Source organism: Lissotriton vulgaris, unplaced genomic scaffold (assembly GCF_964263255.1).
Source record: "Lissotriton vulgaris unplaced genomic scaffold, aLisVul1.2 SCAFFOLD_1876, whole genome shotgun sequence".
Lineage (NCBI taxonomy): Eukaryota > Metazoa > Chordata > Amphibia > Caudata > Salamandridae > Lissotriton > Lissotriton vulgaris.
The window spans coordinates 142312-162820 of record NW_028245941.1 but is presented as its reverse complement, the minus strand read 5'-3'; the positions used below and the strand labels follow the sequence as shown (position 1 = coordinate 162820).

The following is a 20509-nucleotide window of genomic DNA, read 5'->3' as shown; positions in this document are numbered from 1 at the left end:
GTCTTTAATGTGTGTCCCCAGCCAGGTACGTCTGCAATAAGATGTCCGATCCCACAGTGGCCGTAGGCAGCGTCTATAATGTGTGTCCTAGGCCAGGTACGTCTGCAATAGGATGTCCGATCCCACAGTGGCCGTAACCTGCGTCTTTAATGTGTGTCGCTGGCCAGGTACTTCTGCAATAAGATGTCTGGTCCCACAGTGGCCGTAGGCAGCGTCTTTAATGTGTGTCCCCAGCCAGGTACGTCTGCAATAAGATGTCCGATCCCACAGTGGCCGTAGGCAGCGTCTTTAATGTGTGTCCTAGGCCAGGTACGTCTGCAATAGGATGTCCGATCCCACAGTGGCCGTAACCTGCGTCTTTAATGTGTGTCGCTGGCCAGGTACTTCTGCAATAAGATGTCTGGTCACACAGTGGCCGTAGGCAGCATCTTTAATGCGTATCCCTGGCCAGGTATGTCTGCAGTAAGATGTCCGGTCCCACAGTGGCTGTAGGCAGCGTCTTTAATCTGTGTCCTAGGCCAGGTACGTCTGCAATAAGATGTCTAGTCCCACAGTGGCCGTAGGCAGCGTCTTTAATGTGTGTCCCTGGCCAGGTACGTCTGCAGTAAGATGTCCGGTCCCACAGTGGCTGTAGGCAGCATCTCTATCTGTGATCATGAATGTCCAGTCTCTACTGACGACTCTTCACTTTTCCAGGTCAGAGCACGTATGACGTGGAGCACTTGAATCCTCGGAGGTTGCAGTGGACTTGGTTGGGACACGCAGAGCTGGAGTTTGGAGCACACATTCTCCATGTCTCCACCCTTCAGATGTACATCCTACTGCACTTTAACCACCAGAAGGTAAGGCTGCAATCACTTGATGTTGTGCTTTTTTGTTAGAGACCACTTGAACCTTCTGCCACTCTCTTGCAGGTACACAGAGAAGGACTTTGGAAACCCTCCCTCCATTTCCATTTTCTTCCTTTGACTGAGCCCTCGCTAACTATTACTGATCATAAATGCACATTTTGGTTCAACCACACCATAGCCCCTGCGAGCAGGGAATTCCAGTCATTAAGATTGGAATTCTAGTGATTCTTGAGTTATAGTAGTGATTTGAAAATGAGCCCATCTGGTGGATGGCAGCTGACGAGAGTGCAGCCGGTCGGGCACTGGTAGGAAGAGGTTCACAGACAAAGTAACCCAACTAGAACTGCCTGACTGATACTCCACCAGTCGGGTGCCCTGTGGGGGAACCTTGTGCCAGGAGCAACGGTCTGTCCTTGAATGTGGTCGCCATCCTGGAATGGTATTGCTTTTCAAGATTTTCAGATGGTCGAACTTCTTCAAGATGGCTGCCACATTCAACACAAGCTAGCACCTTTAACGAGCAGTGTCTTGCCTCTCCCAAGCACATCTTCCTGCTGCCAGTGAATGTGTGACTTGTTGCTTTTACAACGGTACATTCAGTTATTTGTTCCCTGCAGCCCATCCTCTAAAATAACTTCGGTGCTGCGCAGAGTATGGGTCACAGTTCAGTAATAACATATCATTGACTCCCTCCAAAATATAGCTCATTGATTGCCACAGCTCAAAATGAACTAACCGCATTCATTTATAAATTCCCATTTAGCTTGGACATAGTGAATGTAACTCTATTGCTTGGCATTGGATGTCAAGAGCTGGGCTGTTGGCTCAGAGCAAGGCTGAAAGAGTGAGTTATCCAACAGGTGCTTTTGTGAAGTAAGAATGTCTTCAAGGCTGACCATGACGCTCGGGCACCATTTTTGTGCTAAAGTCACCATCTGAAGCAGTTACAGTCAGGAGGACATGAAAACAGGAGTATGATTTTGTTATGAACAGTAGTTTCCAGGAGGTGGAGTTCACTTAAGGTGCATTAACCAGCTGTCTGACAAGTGTTGTTTCCACTCATGCAGGGGGTGCCTATGCTCCCTGCTGCAGCCATCACATGTTGCCCACCTGAGAGCAGTTTAAAAATAAACATGTACTAACTCTGGCGCTTGCACATGCACAAGCTGTAGAAAAAAAAGAATCTGAAAGAGACAATTAGTTACGGATTCCTCACCTTAGTATTACCCCCATGCGTCAGACTGGATCCGTAGAATATTTTCGTCAGCAGTACCCCTGCACATCGTTAGATGGCGTCGGTCGACTTTGTCGTTGGCGTCGCGGTATCTACTTAGTCGTTACCCTCGCACGCTGATGTCAATTGTTTCTTTATCCTCATCTGCCAGCGCAGATCTAGAGATAGTGGTACCTCGAGTAACTTTTTGACTCTCTTTTGCGACTTTTGATGACGTCTTTTCGAGTCCTTCGACTCCTGGTACACACAGGGATTTTTTCAGTCCTTGAACCGGCTTCAAGTCTTGTGACTTCTGTCACAAACTGATGTCGGTTACGGACCCTTTGGTGCTTGTAGCGCGACGACGAGCTGAAGTCGTGCTCAGATTGCCGGGCCATGAACCCAAAGTCTTTGCGGGAGTGATCCCGAAAGCTTCTCGGTTCCTGGTCCCGGTCGAGAGGGAGGTCGCGGGACCGGTCGTAGAGTCATCACCACCATATTTCATCCAAGTCTTCGGGTAAGTCGAAGCACAAAAAGAAGGCAAAGAAGCACCATCGCTTTTCGCGTTCTCCTCATCCGTCGGCCGACGCTGGAAGCGGAAGGTAGTTGTCCGGCTCTGCCCGTGGAGCTTGTTGGGTCGAATCCGGCCTTGCCTCCCTTTCCAGGAGTCAGATCGACCCCTGCCCAGCTTCGCAACTTTTACATAGCCTTGCATTCCATCTTGGGGCTGCCCGACTCAACCTGCGCTCCGGTTGGGGGCTCTAGGCCTTCGATGCCAGCGGCTTTGTCTCCAGCACTGCAGGGCCCCCATGGATCCAGGCCTGGATCCGGATCAGCGTTGGTCGACCTTGTGACACCTCATCCAGCTCGCAAATCCAGTGACGACACCTCCACGGCCTCCGACGCCGGTTGTGTCCCCAGCCGACTGCGACCTCGGCCTCCCCCTCGATGTAGACGCGCAGCCGGACCGACGTCGGGACCGGCGCTGACCAGTACTTTTGTACCATTGTTCTCCCCCGGTGTTCCCTATCGCCCTGAGTGGCTACCAGAGGAGGGTGAGGAGGACTGGGAGGAGTCTGTGGACCCTCTAGCAGACCAGTTAGAAGAACTGGACTGGAGAGAGGAGTTGGGTGAGGCCAGTGGTCTGGATACATCCCCAGAACTTGGCATGCTTTCTCCCCTCCATAGCCACAAGGCTATGGAGGAAGGTGCATCTTATGCAGTGGTGTTGCGTAGGGCGGCTGAGGCCCTAAACCTTGTGCTTTCTATGGTAGCAGTCAGGACTAACCTCTTGACCGAGGGGCTTCAGCCTGCAGCTGACTCTTCGGAGCCCCTGCTTCCTTTTAATGAGGCCCTCACAGACATCCTATTGGGCACCTGGTCTAAGCCCAACACTATGATGGCTATGATGGTTACCCGATTCCACCGGTCGACCCCTTTTTCCTCTCCCAACACCCCCCCTCCCTGAGAGCTTGTTGGTTCAAGTCTTGACTTCCAAGTGCACATTCCCCAACGCACCCCCTGATAGGGAATCCAAGAAGCTGGACCACCTTGGGAAGAAGATGTTTTCTTCCTCCAGTTTAGGACTACGGTCGGTGAACACGCATGTCTCTTGGGCTGTTACTTTCACTCGGCGTAGGATACGGTTGCGCAGGTGCTGCCACAGTGCCCGGAGGAGGCCCGGGCCGTGCTTTCCTATGCTGTTGCCGAAGGGAGAGACGCAGCGAAGTTCGCCATCCGGTATGGGCTGAACACCGCCGACTCACTAGGCAGGACGATATCCACGTCGGTAGTACTGAGACGCTACGCCCGGTTGAGGTCAACTGGGTTTTCGGGTGATGTCCAAGCAACACTTTTGGACATGCCCTTTGATGGCCATCGCCTTTTTGGCGATAAGGCAGACAATGCACTTGAGCGCTTTAAGGATTCTAGGACTACGGGCAAATGCTTAGGCCTCGCTTCCACCTCCTACCGTGCGCAGTCTGCTTTTTTCCCCTTTCGTGGCTACAGAAGCGGTGCCCCACCACGTTTCGCCCAGAGCCACAGGCCTGTGCAAGCTGTCCAACCTCTGCGTGGCCGGGGACCTGGATCCCAACACTGTGGTTTGGAAGGCCAGCAGGCAGGCGAGTCCACCAGCGTCCCCTCTGCAGCAGCCTCCAAGCCCTGGTAGTCCGACCTTTCAGGCCCATCCTTCGCCAGTGGGCTGTAGGGTTCACCATCAACCCCCCCCCCCCCCCCCCCCCCACTGGCTCAACATCATGTGTCAGACAGGTGGGTTTTGGAAATAGATCGAAGGGGCTACTCCCTCCCCTTTGAGACAACCCCTCCATCCATGCCACCTCAATTCCATTGCAGGTCAGAGGATCACCTGGCCATTCTCCAACAACAAGTTACTGCTCTATTGGCCAAAGGAGTCATCAAGTGCGTTCCTGCCCCAGAAGTAGGTCGTGGTTGTTATTCCCACTACTTTCTGGTCCCCAAGAAGGACAAGGATATGCGTCCTATCTTGGATCTCAGGAATGTCAACTGCTTCCTCCGGATGGAGAAGTTCAAGATGTTGACACTGGCTCAGGTCCTGTCTGCTCTCGACCCTGGAGACTGGATGGTAGTGTTGGACTTGCTGGACGCTTATTTTCACATCCCCGTCCTGCAGGCCCACCGGCGTTACCTGCGGTTCTCAGTAGGCCATCAGCACTTTCCGTTTACCGTGGTCCCCTCAGGTATTCACAAAAGTGATGGCAGTGGTTGCAGCTCATCTGCGCAGATGAGGAGTTTCAGTCTTCCCCCTATCTCGACGACTGGCTGTTGAAGACGTGCTCGCCCCAGGTTGTCGTCTTTCGTCTCCTGAATACGGCCGACCTCCTGCATTTGCTGGGGTTCTCCATTAACGTGCCAAAGTCGCACCTGACTCCCTCTCAGAAGCTCCTCTTCATCGGAGCGGTTCTGGACACTATGCAGTTTCCGGTGTAACCCCACCCGAACAGCGAGTCCGGGATATTCGGCCTATAATTCCGATCTTTCAACCTCTATCACGGGTTTCGGTCAGGATGACCCTCAGTCTACTGGGCCTGATGGCCTCCTGCATCCTGCTGGTGGACCATGCCAGGTGGCATGTGGGGGCTCTGAAGTGGGACTTGAAGTTCCAGTGGGCTCAACATCAGGTAAACCTGTCAGATTGCATCCAGATCTCGGAGGGCACTGCACACCAATTGCAAGGGTGGCTAACGAACCAGGATTGGGTCGACGGCAGGTTCCTCTCCCTTCCCTAACCAGAGCTCACTTCTGTGATGGGGCAGTCACATGGGAGAGGCGGAGATCAGAGGCCTCTGGTCTCCGGCGGAGTCCAAGCTCCACATCAATCTTCTGGAGCTTTGGGCAATCCGTCTTGCACTAAAAGCATTCCTTCCCCTCCGTCCAGGGAAGAGTAGTGCAGGTGTTCACAGACAACACCACCGCCATGTGGTACTGCAACAAACAGGGCGGGGTGGGGTCGTGGACCCTATGTCAAGAGGTTTTCTGTCTCTGGACATGTCTGGAACATCAGGGCATATCCCTGGTGGTTCAACACCTGGTAGGTTCCCTGAACGCCAGGGCGGACAAACTCAGCCGTAGATGCATGATGGATCGCAAATGGCATCTTCACTCGGAGGTAGTGCAAGGTCTCTTTCGACAGTGGGGAGAGCCTTGGTTAGATCTATTCGCCACTGAAGAGAACGCACAAAGTCAGCAATTTTGCGCGTTGGAATTTCCAAGGCGGCACTCGCTAGGGACCGCTTTTCGTTGCGAGTGGTGTTGCGGTCTTCTATACGCCTTTCGGCCTATACCATTTTTGCCCAGAGTGCTGAAGAGGATCAAGCACAACTGGGCCCAAGTGCATGTGGCTCCGGATTGGGCACGAAGAGTCTGGTATCCCGAGATGCTATACGTGGCCATTGATCTTCCGATCAGACTACCTCTTTGGGAGGATCTTCTGTCGCAGCAGCAGGGGACGGTCCTCCACCCGACCCTGTCCAGCCTCCACCTCCTCGCGTGGAGATTGGGGCAGCAGCAGCTGACTTCGTTTGGCCTGCCTCTCAAAGTCTGTTATGTTATTTTGGCAGCCTTCTACTAAAACGGTATGCACCTGTAGATGGAACAAATTTGTGGCATGGTACGCAGCAAAGGCTGTGGATCCCCTTTTTGCCCCTCTTTCTGAGGTTCTCTTGTTCCTTCTTTCTTTGGCCCAGCAGAGCTCTGCTCTGGGCACGCTTAAGGGCTACCTCTCCGCCATTTCAATCTTTCTTAGGCTTCTTGATCAGCCCTCTCCTTTCAAGTCCCCTGTTGTAAATTGCTTCCTCAAGGGCATTACTCCTCTTTTTCCTCCTATTCTCCTCGTAATGCCTCAGTGGGACTCGAACTTAGTTATGACTTACCTTATGTGCACTCCCTTTGAGCCACTTCATAAAACTGTCTTCTCCGACATTTTACCTTATAGACTGCTTTTCTGGTTGCCATCACCTCTGCTCGCAGAGTGAGTGAGCTCCAGCCTCTTTCTTCAAAACCTCCTTTCCTGGCTGTTCATCCGGACAAGGTTGTACTAAGAACCAGCCCTTCCTTTCTTCCCAAGGTGGTTACTTCTTAACACATTGGCCAAACCATCACTTTGCCCACCTTCTTTCCACCTCCGCATCCTTCAAAAAAATAAGTCAGGCTCCACCGTCTGGATCCAAAACGGGCGCTTTCCTTTTCTTTGGAGCGCACCAAACAGTTCTGGGTGGATGACCAGCTGTTTGTGGGCTACGCGTCGCCAAGAACGGGCGGGCCATGCACAAACAGACCATCTCCGGGTGGGCCATTTTGTGCATTAAGGCCTGCTATTCCTTGTCAAAGAAGGAGCCTCCAGTGGGGCTGCGTGTCCATTCCACCAGGGCGACGGCATCTACTACTGCTTATGAACGATGAGTACCGCTCAATGACATCTGTCAGGCAGCTAAGCTACGAGGGTATCTCTGCACACGTTCACTAGCCACTACTGCCTGGACAGCCAAGTCTGGAGAGATGGCTTTTTTGGCCGTTCTGTTCTCCAGGACTTTCTGGTGTGAACTTGGTTCGCAGACCCATCTCCAGGGTTGGTATTGCTGGGGTATGTATTCTAAGGTAAGGAATCTATACTGACTGTTTATTTCAGATGAACAAGTTGGTTACCTTCGGTAACAATGCGTCTGTAAGAGACATAGGTTAGTTATAGTTTTCTTTCCGCTCCACCCATCCTCCCCGTTCTACGAACTGACTTCTAGTGTTAAGGATTGCCTTTCAGGACCCTATTTTTGTGCACCATTGGTCAAAGTCTTGCATGGCTCTGCGCTTCTGACGTGGAAAGTTGTATATAGAACAGAAGTCAGCGTGGAGGGGCGGTGTCTAAGTATCTGCCGCGTCATCCCTGCGATCACAATGCCAACAAGGAACGCAGAGCTGACTGACGCCACCCTTCGACGCGCAGGGGTACTGCTGACGAAAAAATTATCCAGATCCAGTTTGACGCCTTGGGATAATTCTAAGGTTAGGAATCTATAACTAACCTATGTATCTGAAAGAAACAGGTTAGTGTTAGATTCCTTACGTTCGAATATCACTAAAGGGGATGATGGACGGAGCGTTTGAGCAAATCAAACACTCACCCCCAGTCTACTGATCTGTGTTTAATCCATCATCATTCTTTAGCCCACTCCACCACCCCAGGTCAGACATGGCCATATGCAAATCAGTCTGACCCTGTGCCTCATGCGAACAGTCCAGCCCGAACTGCCAAGCCATGCCTTCCCTGGACCGGAAACAAGCATCCTGGGACCGGTTTCTGGCTATTCAGCCATCATCAGCCAGGCTAGCTTGAATCCAGTGGCAAAGTGAGCAAGGGACCCACATCTGGGCATACCCTGCCAACTTGGGGCGAACAAAGCGATACCAAAGGGGATGATGGACGGAGCGTTTGAGCAAATCAAACACTCACCCCCAGTCAACTGATCTGGTTTTAATCCATCATCATTCTTTAGCCCACTCCACCACCCCAGTTCAGACATGGCCATATGCAAATCAGTCTGCCCCTGTGCCTCATGGGAACAGTCCAACCCGAACTGCCAAGCCATGTCTTCCCTGGTCCGGAAACAAGCATCCTGGGACCGGTTTCTTGCTATTCAGCTGTCATCAGCCAGGATAGCTTGACTCCAGTGGCTTAGTGAGCATGGGACCCACGTCTGGGCATACCCTGCCAACTTAGGGCGAACAAAGCCACTGGATTCAAGATATCCTGGCAGATGAGGGTTATGAACCCGAAACCGGTCCGGGGATGCTTGTTAGATTTGGGGGTCTCTGGTTGGCACAGGTGAGTACTTGGGACAAACAGGGACCCTCTCCTCTAGTCAGGGCAAGGGACTTACTCCTAAAGATAACCCCTGCTCACCCTCTAGGTAGTGTGGCGCGAGCAGACAAGGCTAAACTTCATGGCGTTAGTAGTTAAGCATTCTTTATATATCTCTTAAGCAGGCTTAAATACAAGACCAATTCACATTTCAAATGAGGCCACAATACTGTTTAGGTTAGGTGTTCTTTAAATAAATGCGTAGTTCTGCTGTTCAGTGCGCTTTGCGCTGGCTGTGCGGCTTGTTCGTGGAAGATCGTACCTAACAAACGGGTTAACTAAACGTTGCGGACTCTGCGGTCCGATGCGCACACAGACTCAGTTCAAGTCGTCGTACAGTACCTTTAAGTTGCAGGGTTCGTGCCGCACACTTCAGAAAAGCGAAGGTGATGCAAGTGGCTTCTGTTGGCCTGGATCGGTGCGAGCTCCGGCTCGTGGGCGTCGGTACTCCGAGGTGTAGATCGAGGAGCTGGCGTTGATGCAGGCAGACGGGGCGGGTTGCAGGAGGTTCGCTTCTTTGTGCGGTGTACGAACTGTACCTTTCGTTGGGGCTCGGGACGTGCTGCGAGCCGGGCGGCACGGAGCGGCCAGTACGGTGCGTACGGGCAGGCTCCTTTGTGCGCCGCGGTCCCTGGGTTCAGGAGCGTGATGCGGTGCGGTCGGTACGCTTCGAGCGTTCGGTCCGTACGGGCCTCGCGCTGTGCTCCTGAGCTCACTTCTGGCGGTAGGGGCTGCGAGTGAACATTGCGGCTCGGCGGGAAGGAGGAGGCAGGGTGCGGGCGGCCCAAGCAGGACGGGACAGACACGGCTCAGCAGAGCGAAGTCACCCGTGGTGGGGCGGCCAGGCACAAGCTGCACACTCGAGGGGGATTGAGGCGCACTTAGGGTCACAGCGTCCAGCGGCCCAGAAGGGGGGTCGGGCACATGTCCGGGAGCTCGTCAGGAAAGGCTGCGAGAGTCCAATGATCCCGGGACTCTGGTCAGGGGGCAAGCTCGCTTCCAAGCCCTTGCAGATCGTTTTGAAGCACAAGTTTCTTTAGCAAAAAAAAGCAAGTCTCTGTAGGTTCCTTCTCTCCTTTGGCAGCAAGGCAACCACTGCAGGCCAATCCCCCAGGACAGGGACAGTATTTCTCCTTCAGCTTTCCCGATTCCTCCTCCTCAGGCAGAGATTTCTTCTTGGCTCAAAAACAGGATCTGATTTCTTAGGAGCAGGGCTCCTACTTTTATACACAAAATCCTTTGTTCTCTCAGGCCAGGGGGGCCTTTGCCTAATCCGATTCAGTCCTTGAGCACTTTGTTTTGCAGACTCTGGCTTCTTCTTTCCGTGTGCAGGGCAGGGAAATCAGACGCTCCTCAGGGGGTGGAGCCAGCATTGTGGTGACAAGTACAGTCCAGGAGTACTCTGTTGACAGTCTTCCCTTCTCTCTTTACAAGGTGCAGGGCAGAGACATCAGCCGCCCCCCAGGGGGTGGAGCCAGCATTGAGGTGGAAGAGCACAGCCTTATTCAGATTTAAGGGGCACTCCCCCCATTCCTCCTGGTGTAATCTTTCTATTCACCACCTGTCAGCCCCAGCGTGTGTCCTGGAACCCCCAGCCCTGTCACACACAGAAACCAGACAGCAGATACACATCCTAGCAGAGACGGGCTCAAATGGTTAGGCAAGCAAATACTAACTTTCTAAAAGTAGCATTTGCAAACACAGGATAATAAAATAAACTTTACTAAAAGTAGTAGTTTATTATTCTGAGTTCAGGCATACTAAACTTGGCTTTCTACCATGCTCTCTGAGTCTGTTAGGATTATAGAGTGTAATAATTCCAGCAGCCCATCTTGGCCTAAGAGAACAGTTAGCCTTACAATAGTGAAAAACGAAATTGGCTGTGATTCACTATTAGGACATGCCACACACATCAGGGCTTGTCCTAGCTTATGCTTACAATGCACCCTGCCCATGGGCCTACCATAGGGGTGACTAATATGAAGTTAAGGGAAGGTTTAGGGACTGGCAAGTAGGTGCACTTGCACAGGCAGCATGACAGTACCAGACTGCACGCAGGTTCTGCAATGGCAGACCTTAGACATATTTTACTAGGCCGCTTCTGTGCGAGGCACAACCAGTGCTGCAAGCCCACCAGCAGCGTTTGTGTTTACAAGCCCTGGCACTCCTGGTGCACTGTGGCACTGATTAGCAGTGGCACAGTGCTCTGAGCAGTTAACACCAGTAAAACATGTGAGGCACATGAGCAAAAAAAGGAAGGGAGACTCACGCCAAGGCGCCAGGTCTAACAATGCTTGTTTCCGGTCCAGGGAAGACATGGCTTGGCAGTTCGGGCTGGATTGTTCCCATGAGGCACAGAGTCAGACTGATTTGCATATGGCCATGTCTGAACTGGGGGTGTGAAGTGAGCTAAAGAATGATGATGGATTAGACCCAGATCAGTTGACTGGGGGTGAGTGTTTGATTTGCTCAAATGCTCCGTCCATCCCTCTGGTATCGCTTAGAATATCCCCAGGCGTCAGGCTGGATCCGGAAAGTTTTGCGCAGCAGTACCCCTGCGCGTCGGTAGGCGTCGTCTGCGGCTCCGCGACAGGCGTCGTGCTCACCGAGATGACGTCATCGGAGTACTTAGACGCCGCCCTTGCGCGCTGATGTCAGTTCTTCTTTTTTCCGCGTCAGCAAGCGCAGATCCGGGAAAAGCAGTACTCCTAGTCAACTTTTGACTAACTTTTTTGATCACTTTTGATCTCTTTTTTCGAGTCGGACTGGACTCCGGTGCCGATAGGGATGCCCGGGTTTAAGCCCTGCGATGCCTGTCATCGACTGATGTCGGTAACTGACCCCCACCGTCAGTGCCTTTACTGTCTCGGGCCGACCTTGACGATAGTTTGTGCCCCGACTGCCGGGCCTTGACCTCGAAGGCTAGACGGGAGCGGTCCCGCAAGCGGCTCGAGCTCCAGCAGTCGGCTCCGTTCCGCTCCAGGTCCCGGTCGAGGGACGGTTGCGGAGCCATGATCGTCGCTCGACGAGTCACCATCACTAGTCAGGCTCAAAGTCCTCGGGTAAGTCGAGGCACTCTAAGAAGCCAAAGAGGCTTCATCGCTCTTCTGACTCCCCCTGGCGCTCGCGTGACGCGGCCGGTGGTTCGGGCTACACCGCCCACACGGCTCCGTCGGAGCCGCGAGCGCTGCGTCCAGCTCCACACCTGCTGGTCCCTTGGCTGCACGCGACGCCGGAGGAGATTCAGGCCTTCTTCGTGGCCATGAGGAACCTCTCTCCTCCGACGGGCCCTGCCGGGTCGCCTTCGGACCCGCGGGTCCGTCTGGGAGTCCTAGCAGGCCAGTGGCTCCGGCCCCGTCAGGTGCTTCGGCCCGGCCCCGACGCCGCAGGACCCCGAAGGATCCAGACCTGGATCCGGGTCGTCGCCGGTTGACCTTACGACCTCTCCGCTGGCGCCGACCCCGAGGGTGTCGCCTACGACACCATATCCGGACGACGACGTCCCCGGTCCCAGCCCCGATCCGGATCCGGCGTTGGATTGGCGTCTCCCGACGCCGGATTCGACGCCGAGAGATGAGCAACCTATCTATGATCCGGCTCCATCTTTTGTACCTGATTTTCAGGAGATGGATGACGAGGAGGACTGGGAGGGGTCTGAGGACCCACTGGCACAGGAGTGCCAGTCGTTTCAGGACTAGGCAGTTGAGCTGGGGGAGGCCGGTGGTCTGGACACGTCCCCTGACACTGGTTTTGTCTCCCCTCCTACCGTGGCTAAGGAGGAGGGGGCTGCTTACAGTGTGGTGTTGACAAGGGCAGCCAAGGCCTTGCTCTTGAGCTCCCTGTCGCGGCCCTGAGGACTAACCTCCTCACTGAGGTGCTCAAACCGCAGTCATGCCCCTCTGAGCCTCTGCTGCCGTTTAACAAAGCCCTCTCTGACGTTCTGATGGGCACCTGGTCCAAGCCTGCTACAGGCCTTCCTGTAGATCGGAACGTGAACCGACGCCACCGCCCGGCCCCTTGCGACCCCTGCTTCTTGTCCAGCCACCCCACCCCGGAGAGTTAATCAATCAATCAATGGCATTTATAGAGCGCACTACTTACCCGTAGGGTCTCAAGGCGCTGGGGGGAGGGGGGTGCCGCTACTGCTCGAACAGCCAGGTCTTCAGCTTCTTCCTGAAGGAGAGGTGGTCTTGGGTCAGGCGCAGGTCGGTCGGGAGGGCGTTCCAGGTCTTGGCGGCCAGGTAGGAGAAGGATCTTCCTCCTGAAGTCGCTCTTCGGATGCGGGGGACGGCGGCGAGGGCGTGGTTTGCCGATCGGAGGTGGCGTTTGGGAGCGTAGAAGTTGATTCGGTTGTTGAGGTAGCTTGGGCCTTGGTCGTGTAGGGCTTTGTGTGCGTGGGTGAGGAGGCGGAAGGTGATTCTTTTGTTGACGGGGAGCCAGTGCAGGTCTCTCAGATGTCCGGAGATGTGGCTGGTTCGTGGGATGTCGAGGATGAGTCTGGCTGAGGCATTCTGGATCCGCTGGAGTCTCTTCTGAAGCTTGGCGGTGGTGCCGGCGTAGAGGGCGTTGCCGTAGTCCAGTCGACTAGTGACGAGGGCCTGGGTGACGGTCTTCCTGGTCTCGGTGGGGATCCACCAGAAGATCTTCCGTAGCATGCGTAGGATGTTGAAGCACGCCGAGGAGACGTTGTTGACTTGCCTGGTCATGGAGAGGGAGGAGTCCAGGATGAAGCCCAGGTTGCGCGCGTGGTCTGTTGGTTTGGGTGCGGTGCCCAGGGCGGGGGGCCACCAGGAGTCGTCCCAGGCGGAGGGTGAAGAGCCCAGGATGAGGACCTCCGTCTTGTCTGAGTTCAGTTTCAGGCGGCTGGTCGTCATCCACTCGGCTACCTCTTTCATCCCTTCGTACAGGTTGGCTCTGGCGGCGGCGGGGTCGTTGGTCAGGGAGAGGATCAGCTGGGTGTCGTCGGCGTAGGAGATTATGCTGAGGTTGTGTTGGCGTGCGATGGCCGCGAGGGGGCTCATGTAGACGTTGAAGAGGGTGGGGCTCAGCGAGGATCCTTGAGGGACGCCGCAGATGACTTCGGTGGCCTCTGACTTGTACGGTGGTAGGCGGACTCTCTGTGTTCTTCCGTCGAGGAAGGAGATGATCCATTCCAGAGCCTTCTCCTGGATACCGACGTTGCTGAGGCGCTGTACTAGGGTGCGGTGGCAGACGGTGTCGAATGCCGCGGAGAGGTCTAGGAGGATGAGGGCCGCTGTTTCTCCGTTGTCCATCAGGGCTCGGATGTCATCGGTGGCGGCGATGAGGGCGGTCTCTGTGCTGTGGTTGGCACGGAAGCCAGACTGTGAGGGGTCGAGGGATCCATTCGTCTCCAGGAAGGCGGCCAGCTGCTTGTTGACGGTCTTCTCGATGACTTTGGCTGGGAACGGGAGGAGCGAGATGGGGCGGTAATTCTTGAGTTCGGTGGGGTCCGCTGTGGGTTTCTTGAGTAGAGCGCTGAGTTCGGCGTGCTTCCAGCTCTCAGGGAAGATGGTGGTGTTGAAGGATGTGTTGATGATGTCTCGCAGGTGGGGTGCGATGACAGCGTCGGCCTTGTTGAAGACGTGGTGAGGGCAGGGGTCGGTCGGAGATCCGGAGTGGATGGAGTTCATCGTGCGGATGGTGTCTTCGGTGCTGATCGGAGTCCAGGCGTGGAGGGTGGTGGTGGGGGGTGGTTGTTCGGTCGTGGTGTGCGTTGGTTGGTTGTTGAAGCTGTTGTGTATGTCCGCGATCTTGTTGTGGAAGTATGAGGCGAGGGAGTTGCAGAGGTCTTGCGATGGGGTGATGTCGTTGTTACCTGCGCTGGGGTTGGATAGCTCTTTCACGATGTTGAAGAGTTCCTTGCAGTTGTGTGCGTTGTGTGAGAGTCTGGTTATCCAGGCCTCCACTTCCCAGACCGCATTCCCGACTGCCCCACCAGATCGGGAATCCAAAAGGTATTACCAGTTCGGTAAGAAACTGTTCTCCTCGCTTAGTTTGGGGCTGCGGTCTGTCAACACCGCTTGCCTTTTGGGCCATTACACCTACTCTCTGTTGGATACGGTTGCGGTCGTGCTGCCACAGTGCCCGGTGGAGATCCGGACTAAGCTTGCTCAAGCCCTTGCGGAAGGGCAGGATGCAGCACGTTACTCCATTCGATGTGGACTGGATACCACGGACTCGCTGGGTAGAGCGATTTCCACGACGTTGGCAGTTCGTCGCCATGTCTGGTTCAGGTCCGCCAACTTTTCGGCCGATGACCAAGCCACGCTCATGGACATGCTGTTCGATGGTCGTCGCATTTTTGGTGACAAGGCAGATAGTGCGCTTGAGCGTTTCAAGGACTCCAGGTCTATGGCCAATGTCCTTGGGCTTATCGGGCCAGCGACAGCAAACTTCTGCCTTTCGCCCCTTTCGTGGCCAAGGAAGGGGGCGCCCCCTCCCGTCCAGCCAGCCACGGGCCGCAGACTTAAACTCAGCGTGATGGCGGAAGTGGTAACCGCCGTGGCGGTGCCAGGGGACAACGGCGAGGCCAGTCCACATCCACCCCCGCAGCATCCGCCTCTAAGCCCTCCTAGTCCGTGCTTTCAGGCCTATTCAACGCCAGTGGGGGCAGGGTTCGCAATCACCTCCTCCACTGGAGCACCATCACATCGTACAGGTGGGTGCTGCAAATCGTCCGAAGGGGCTACTTCCTCCCCTTCAAGGCGACCCCTCCAGCCATGCCACCGCAGTACCACTGCGTGTCGGAGGATCACTTGCAACTTCTGCAAGAGGAAGTTACGGCCCTCTTGGCAAGGGGGCCATCGAGCGCGTTCCTGGGCCAGAAGTAGGGTGTGGTTGCTATTCCCACTACTTTCTGGTGCCCCAGAAGGCCAAAGGGGGACTACGCCCTATCTTGGACCTCCGGAACGTCAACGGCTTCCTCCGGAAGGAGAAGTTGAAAATGCTGACACTGGCTCAGGTCTTAGCTGCCATAGACCCTGGAGACTGGATGGTGGCGTTGGATTTGCAGGACGCATATTTCCACATCCCCGTCCTGCCGGTGCACCGGTGCTACCTGCGGTTCACGGTAGGCCACTAGCACTTTCAGTTTACCATGCTCCCCTTCGGCCTTACCAGCGCCCCTTGGGTGTTCACGAAAGTGATGGCGGTGGCCGCAGCTCATCTACGCAGATCAGGGATTTCAGTCTTCCCCTATCTCGACGACTGGTTGTTGAAGGCGGGCTCGCCCCAGACAGTTGTCAGCCACCTCCAGGCTACGGCCGACCTCCTACACCTGCTGGGGTGCTCCATCAATGTGCCGAAGTCACACATGTGTCCCTCTCAGAAGCTCCTCTTCATCGGAGCGGTTCTGGACTCGGCGCAGTTTCGGGTTTATCCTCCCGAACAGCGGGTTCGGGATATTCAGGCTCTGATTCCGATCTTTCATCCTTTATCCCGAATCTCGGTCAGGTTGACGCTGCGGCTTCTGGGGCTGATGGCTTCCTGAATCCTTCTGGTGCGTCACGCCCGGTGGCGGATGTGGGCTCTGCAGTGGGACCTGAAGTTTCAGTGGGCCCAGCAACAGGGCAACCTGTCCAACCACGTCCTGATCTCGGAGGGCACTGCGAGACAGTTGCAGTGGTGGCTCACGGACCGCGATTGGGTCAGCGGCAGATTCCTCTCCCTACCCCGAACGGTGCACGTAGTTGTGACGGATGCGTCCCTCCAGGGCTGGGGAGGCGGAGATCAGAGGCCTCTGGTCTCCGGCGGAGTCCCGGCTGCATATCAACCTTCTGGACCTGCGGGCGATCCGACTTGCACTGAAGGCATTCCTCCCCTCTGTCCGGGGGAGTGTAGTGCAGGTGTTCACGGACAACACCACTGCCATGTGGTACTCCAAAAAACAGGGCGGGGTGGGGTCGTGGACCCTTTGTCAGGAGGCTCTGCGCCTCTGGCAATGGCTGGAACACCAGGGCGTCACCCTGGTGGTTCAACACCTGGCAGGTTCCCTGAACGCCAGGGCGAACAAACTCAGCCGCCGGTGCATGATGGATCACAAATGGCGTCTGAACTCAGATGTGGCGCAAGGCCTCTTTCAGCAGTGGGGAGAGCCTTGGTTAGATCTATTCGCCACTGAAGAGAACGCGCAATGTCATCAGTTCTGCACGTTGGAGTTTCCAAGGCGGCACTCGCTCGGAGAAGCGTTTCGTCGCGAGTGGAGTTGCGATCTGTTATACGCCATTCCGCCTATACCACTTCTGCCCAGAGTGCTGAAGAAGATCAGGCCCGACCGGGCCCAAGTCATCCTTGTGGCTCCGGACTGGGCACAAAGATTCTGGTATTCCGAGCTACTCAGCATGTCTGTAGATCCCCCGATTCGTCTGCTTCTTCGGGAAGACCTTCTGTCGCAGCAGCAGGGGACGGTCCTCCACCCGAACCTGTCCAGTCTCCACCTATATGCGTGGAGATTGAGCGGCGGCAGTTGAGGCCATTTGACTTGCCTTCCGAAGTCTGTAATGTGATTCTGGCAGCCAGGCGTCCCTCCACAAAATCGGTAAATGCCTGCAGGTGGATCAAATTTGTGGCATGGTGCACAGCAAAGGCTGTGGATCAACTCTCTGCCCCCCTTTCAGAGGTTCTCCTCTTTCTTCTTTCTCTTGCCCAGCAGGGCTCTGCTCTGGGCACTATCAAAGGATATCTCTCTGCCATTTCCGCCTTCTTGAGGCTTCCTGATCAGCCTTCTTTTTTCAAGTCCCCTGTTGTGAATAGATTCTTAAAAGGCATCACACACGTTTCCTCCTGTACCTTTCGTGATGCCTCAGTGGGACTTGAACCTTGTTCTAATTTATTTGATGTGCGCTCCTTTCGAGCCACTTCACAATTGCCTTCTTCGTCTTCTTTCTCTGAAGACTGCTTTCCTGGTTGCCATCACCTCTGCTAGGAGAGTGAGTGAGATCCAGGCTCTATCTTCTAAACCTCCTTTCCTTTCTGTCCATCTGGACAAGGTTGTCTTGAGAACTTGTCCTTCTTTCCTGCCCAAGGTGGTTACGGCCTTTCATATCAGGCAGGTCATCACCTTGCCTACCTTCTTTCCGCCTCCGCATCCCTCGAAGGAGGAAGAGAGGCTCCACCGTCTGGACCCAAAACGTGCGCTTTCCTTCTATCTCGACCGCACATGCCAGTTCTGGGTGGACGACCAGCTCTTTGTTGATTACATGGGCACTAAAAAGGGATGGGCGGTGCACAAACTGACCATCTCTTGGTGGGTCGTTTTGTGCATCAAGGTTTGCTACTCCTTGGCGAAAAAGGAGCCTCCTGTTGGGCTGAGGGCCCATTCCACTCGGGCCATGGCGGCTACTACTGCCCTGGGTCGGGGAGTCCCCTTGTAGGACATTTGTCAGGCAGCTACATGGGCCTCGCTGCACACGTTTGCTAAGCACTACTGCCTGGACAGCCAAGTCCGGAGAGATGGCTTTTTCGGCCATTCCGTTCTCCAGGACTTTCTGGCGTGATCTTGGTTCGCAGACCCATCACCCGGTTTGGTATTGCTGATGTATCTATTCTATGGTAAGGAATCTAACACTAACCTGTTTCTTTCAGATGCACAAGTTACTTACCTTCGGTAACAATATATCTGTAAGAAACAGCAGTTAGTGTTAGATTCCTTCCCGCCCCACCCATCCTCCCCGTTCTGCGCACCGACATCTAGGGTTAAGGTATTTTCCTTAAATGGCCCTAGTTTTCATGGCACCAGTTTCGGTCTCTGGCATGGCTCTGTGTTCCTGGCGCGGAAAGCTATGTACAAGAACTAACGTCAGCGCGAGGGCGGCGTCTAAGTACTCCGACGATGTCATCTCGGGGAGTACTCCGACTACGTCATCTCGGCAAGCACGACGCCGACGACGGACGCGGAACCGCAGACGACTCCTACCAACGTGCAGGGGTACTGCTACGCAAAACTTTCCGGATCCAGCCTGACGCCTGGGGATATTCAAAGGTAAGGAATCTAACACTAACTACTGTTTCTTACAGATATATTGTTACAGAAGGTAAGTAACTCATGCTTCTTACTGATATATCGTTACCGAAGGTAAGTAACTTGTTCTTTACTGTCGTGACAAGAGTTTGTTATTGATTCTGTGAGAATGTGTTGGTCTTTTTCTGTATAATGTTAGCAGTTTTGGCAGAACATGCATCTGAGGTGAGGTCATTGATCGCATTATATGGTTACATATGGTGAAGCAGATGAGCTGTGATTTTAATTTGGAATTCCTGTTACTCAGTGGACAATTTTCACCATTAGGCCACATCTTTTTCCATTGTTTGTGTGTGGGACGACAGTGCTGATTTGTATTAACATGTTTTGCATTTGTTGAACAGTTTGCAGTTTATTTGTAGATTCTAATGTCATGGGCGCTCTCCATTACATTCTTTTCTCCCTGAATAGCATGTCCGTTTTTTGTTCTTACAGAATGTGCTGTTTTGTGTTTGATTTACACTTGTACAACAGGCCCTCAAAACGTAACCAGTAATATTTTCTGTGTTTGCTCTCCTGTAGACTCTTAATGTGGAATCCCTTCTGCAGTCCACTGGTCTGCCTCCAGCCCTCCTTATCCAAGCCCTGGCACCATTGACTGGAGAAGACGGCATCCTAACCATGAGCAAAAGCAAGAGTAAAAACAAAACCAAAGGCCTCCTTCCGAAAGGTATGTAGTGGTGTTCTCCAACAGTGGTGCCACACACTACGTGGCTGTCTCCCTAAATCTCCCCTTTACAGGATGCTGCTCTGCAGGAACTCATGATTGGCTGGCTATCTGATGGTTATATACCCCTTTTGGTTTGACTTGTCGCTGCAGGTGTTCTGCGGTTGAACGATGCGTCCCTCACGAAGCTGGCCAAGCAGAAGTCAGTGTTGTGGCTGCTGCCAAACCAGACATACCTGAATGTTGAGGATGCAGAGGGCGCCATGCTGGAGAGAAAGCGAAACATCATCTGCTGTCTGATCGTTAAGATATTGAAAGAGGAGAAGGCGATGCACATCGACAACCTGGTGTTAAAGGTGAGTGAGCAAAGTACAAAAAGAACCTCCTCAAAGAGAACTGCAGTTACCTTTTTGGCAGTGGTTTGGCAGTTGTTTTTGTTGCTCTGTAAAGCCAGGGTTCCCTAAAGATTGGGTTTCACTCTTTTTCCTTCGATTTGGCTGAATTGTACTCCGATTTGCACACAGCCAGCCGCAATCACGCGTTTTGGAGTTACTTTTTATTCATTGTCAATTTATGTACATTGATTTTTATCTAACGCATTCTCTCCAAATACATCATGCCATCACTGTTTGTGAGACAGTCTTCACAGGGCACAAAGACTGAAAAAGATTGTGCTCAAAAAGTCAAAACATGTCCAGGAGGAAATTGAGAGAGCAGGAAGGAATTTGCCAAAGAGGTGGGGACCATCGCTCATCATCTTTGGATTCTGATGCTCTTGGTTCTCTGCCCGATGACAAGCATCGAAGAGCTGTGTCCCTGCTTCGTTGTGCTGGAATACCACCTTAGGCCCGACACAGGCGGGATCCAGAAAAAGATAGAGGACAGTCATCACGTCACCACCCGCCTTCCAGGGTCTCATGAATTGGTGCAGTGTTGATGCATTTGTGCTTCGCTGGTATGTGGGTCCAGGGTCTGGGATTAACCTTTTCTGTCATCACCTATCACACGGCAGACACCTAAATAGATTAGGAGAGTAGGCTTTACCCTCAGTTTATAGTGCCATGCTTCATCATAGGTGCCTTCTCCTCGCCAGAGTAGGTATGTACCACTCAGTTGGGCTCAACAGCTGTGGGAAACTTGTGAAATCATTTTTTGTCTTGATAATAGCATGGATCCAGTTCTTCATTTAAAAAATACCCAAGATATCTCTTTTGTTCAATGAATACCGTTGCCACGGTTAAAACTAGATATATTCTAGATGTGTAATGAAGACTAAATTTCATGCATCTGTTAAACATTTCCTACATGTTTCACCCATTTGTAACAGCCCAAAACTGGTCTCCGG

The 20509-nt window shown here is 53.7% G+C and overlaps 1 protein-coding gene across 2 annotated transcripts in view; it reads left to right on the top strand.

Annotated features, from left to right (window-relative positions):
* Nucleotides 1-20509, top strand: part of LOC147666222 (cullin-9-like) — a 326973-nt gene that overhangs the window by 295411 nt on the left and 11053 nt on the right. For both annotated transcript variants that reach the window (XM_086949198.1, XM_086949199.1), the window contains exons 27-29: nt 697-842; nt 19020-19167; nt 19318-19520. In XM_086949198.1, coding sequence (XP_086805324.1) covers nt 697-842; nt 19020-19167; nt 19318-19520 — 497 coding nt within the window. The remainder of the gene's footprint in view (nt 1-696; nt 843-19019; nt 19168-19317; nt 19521-20509) is intronic.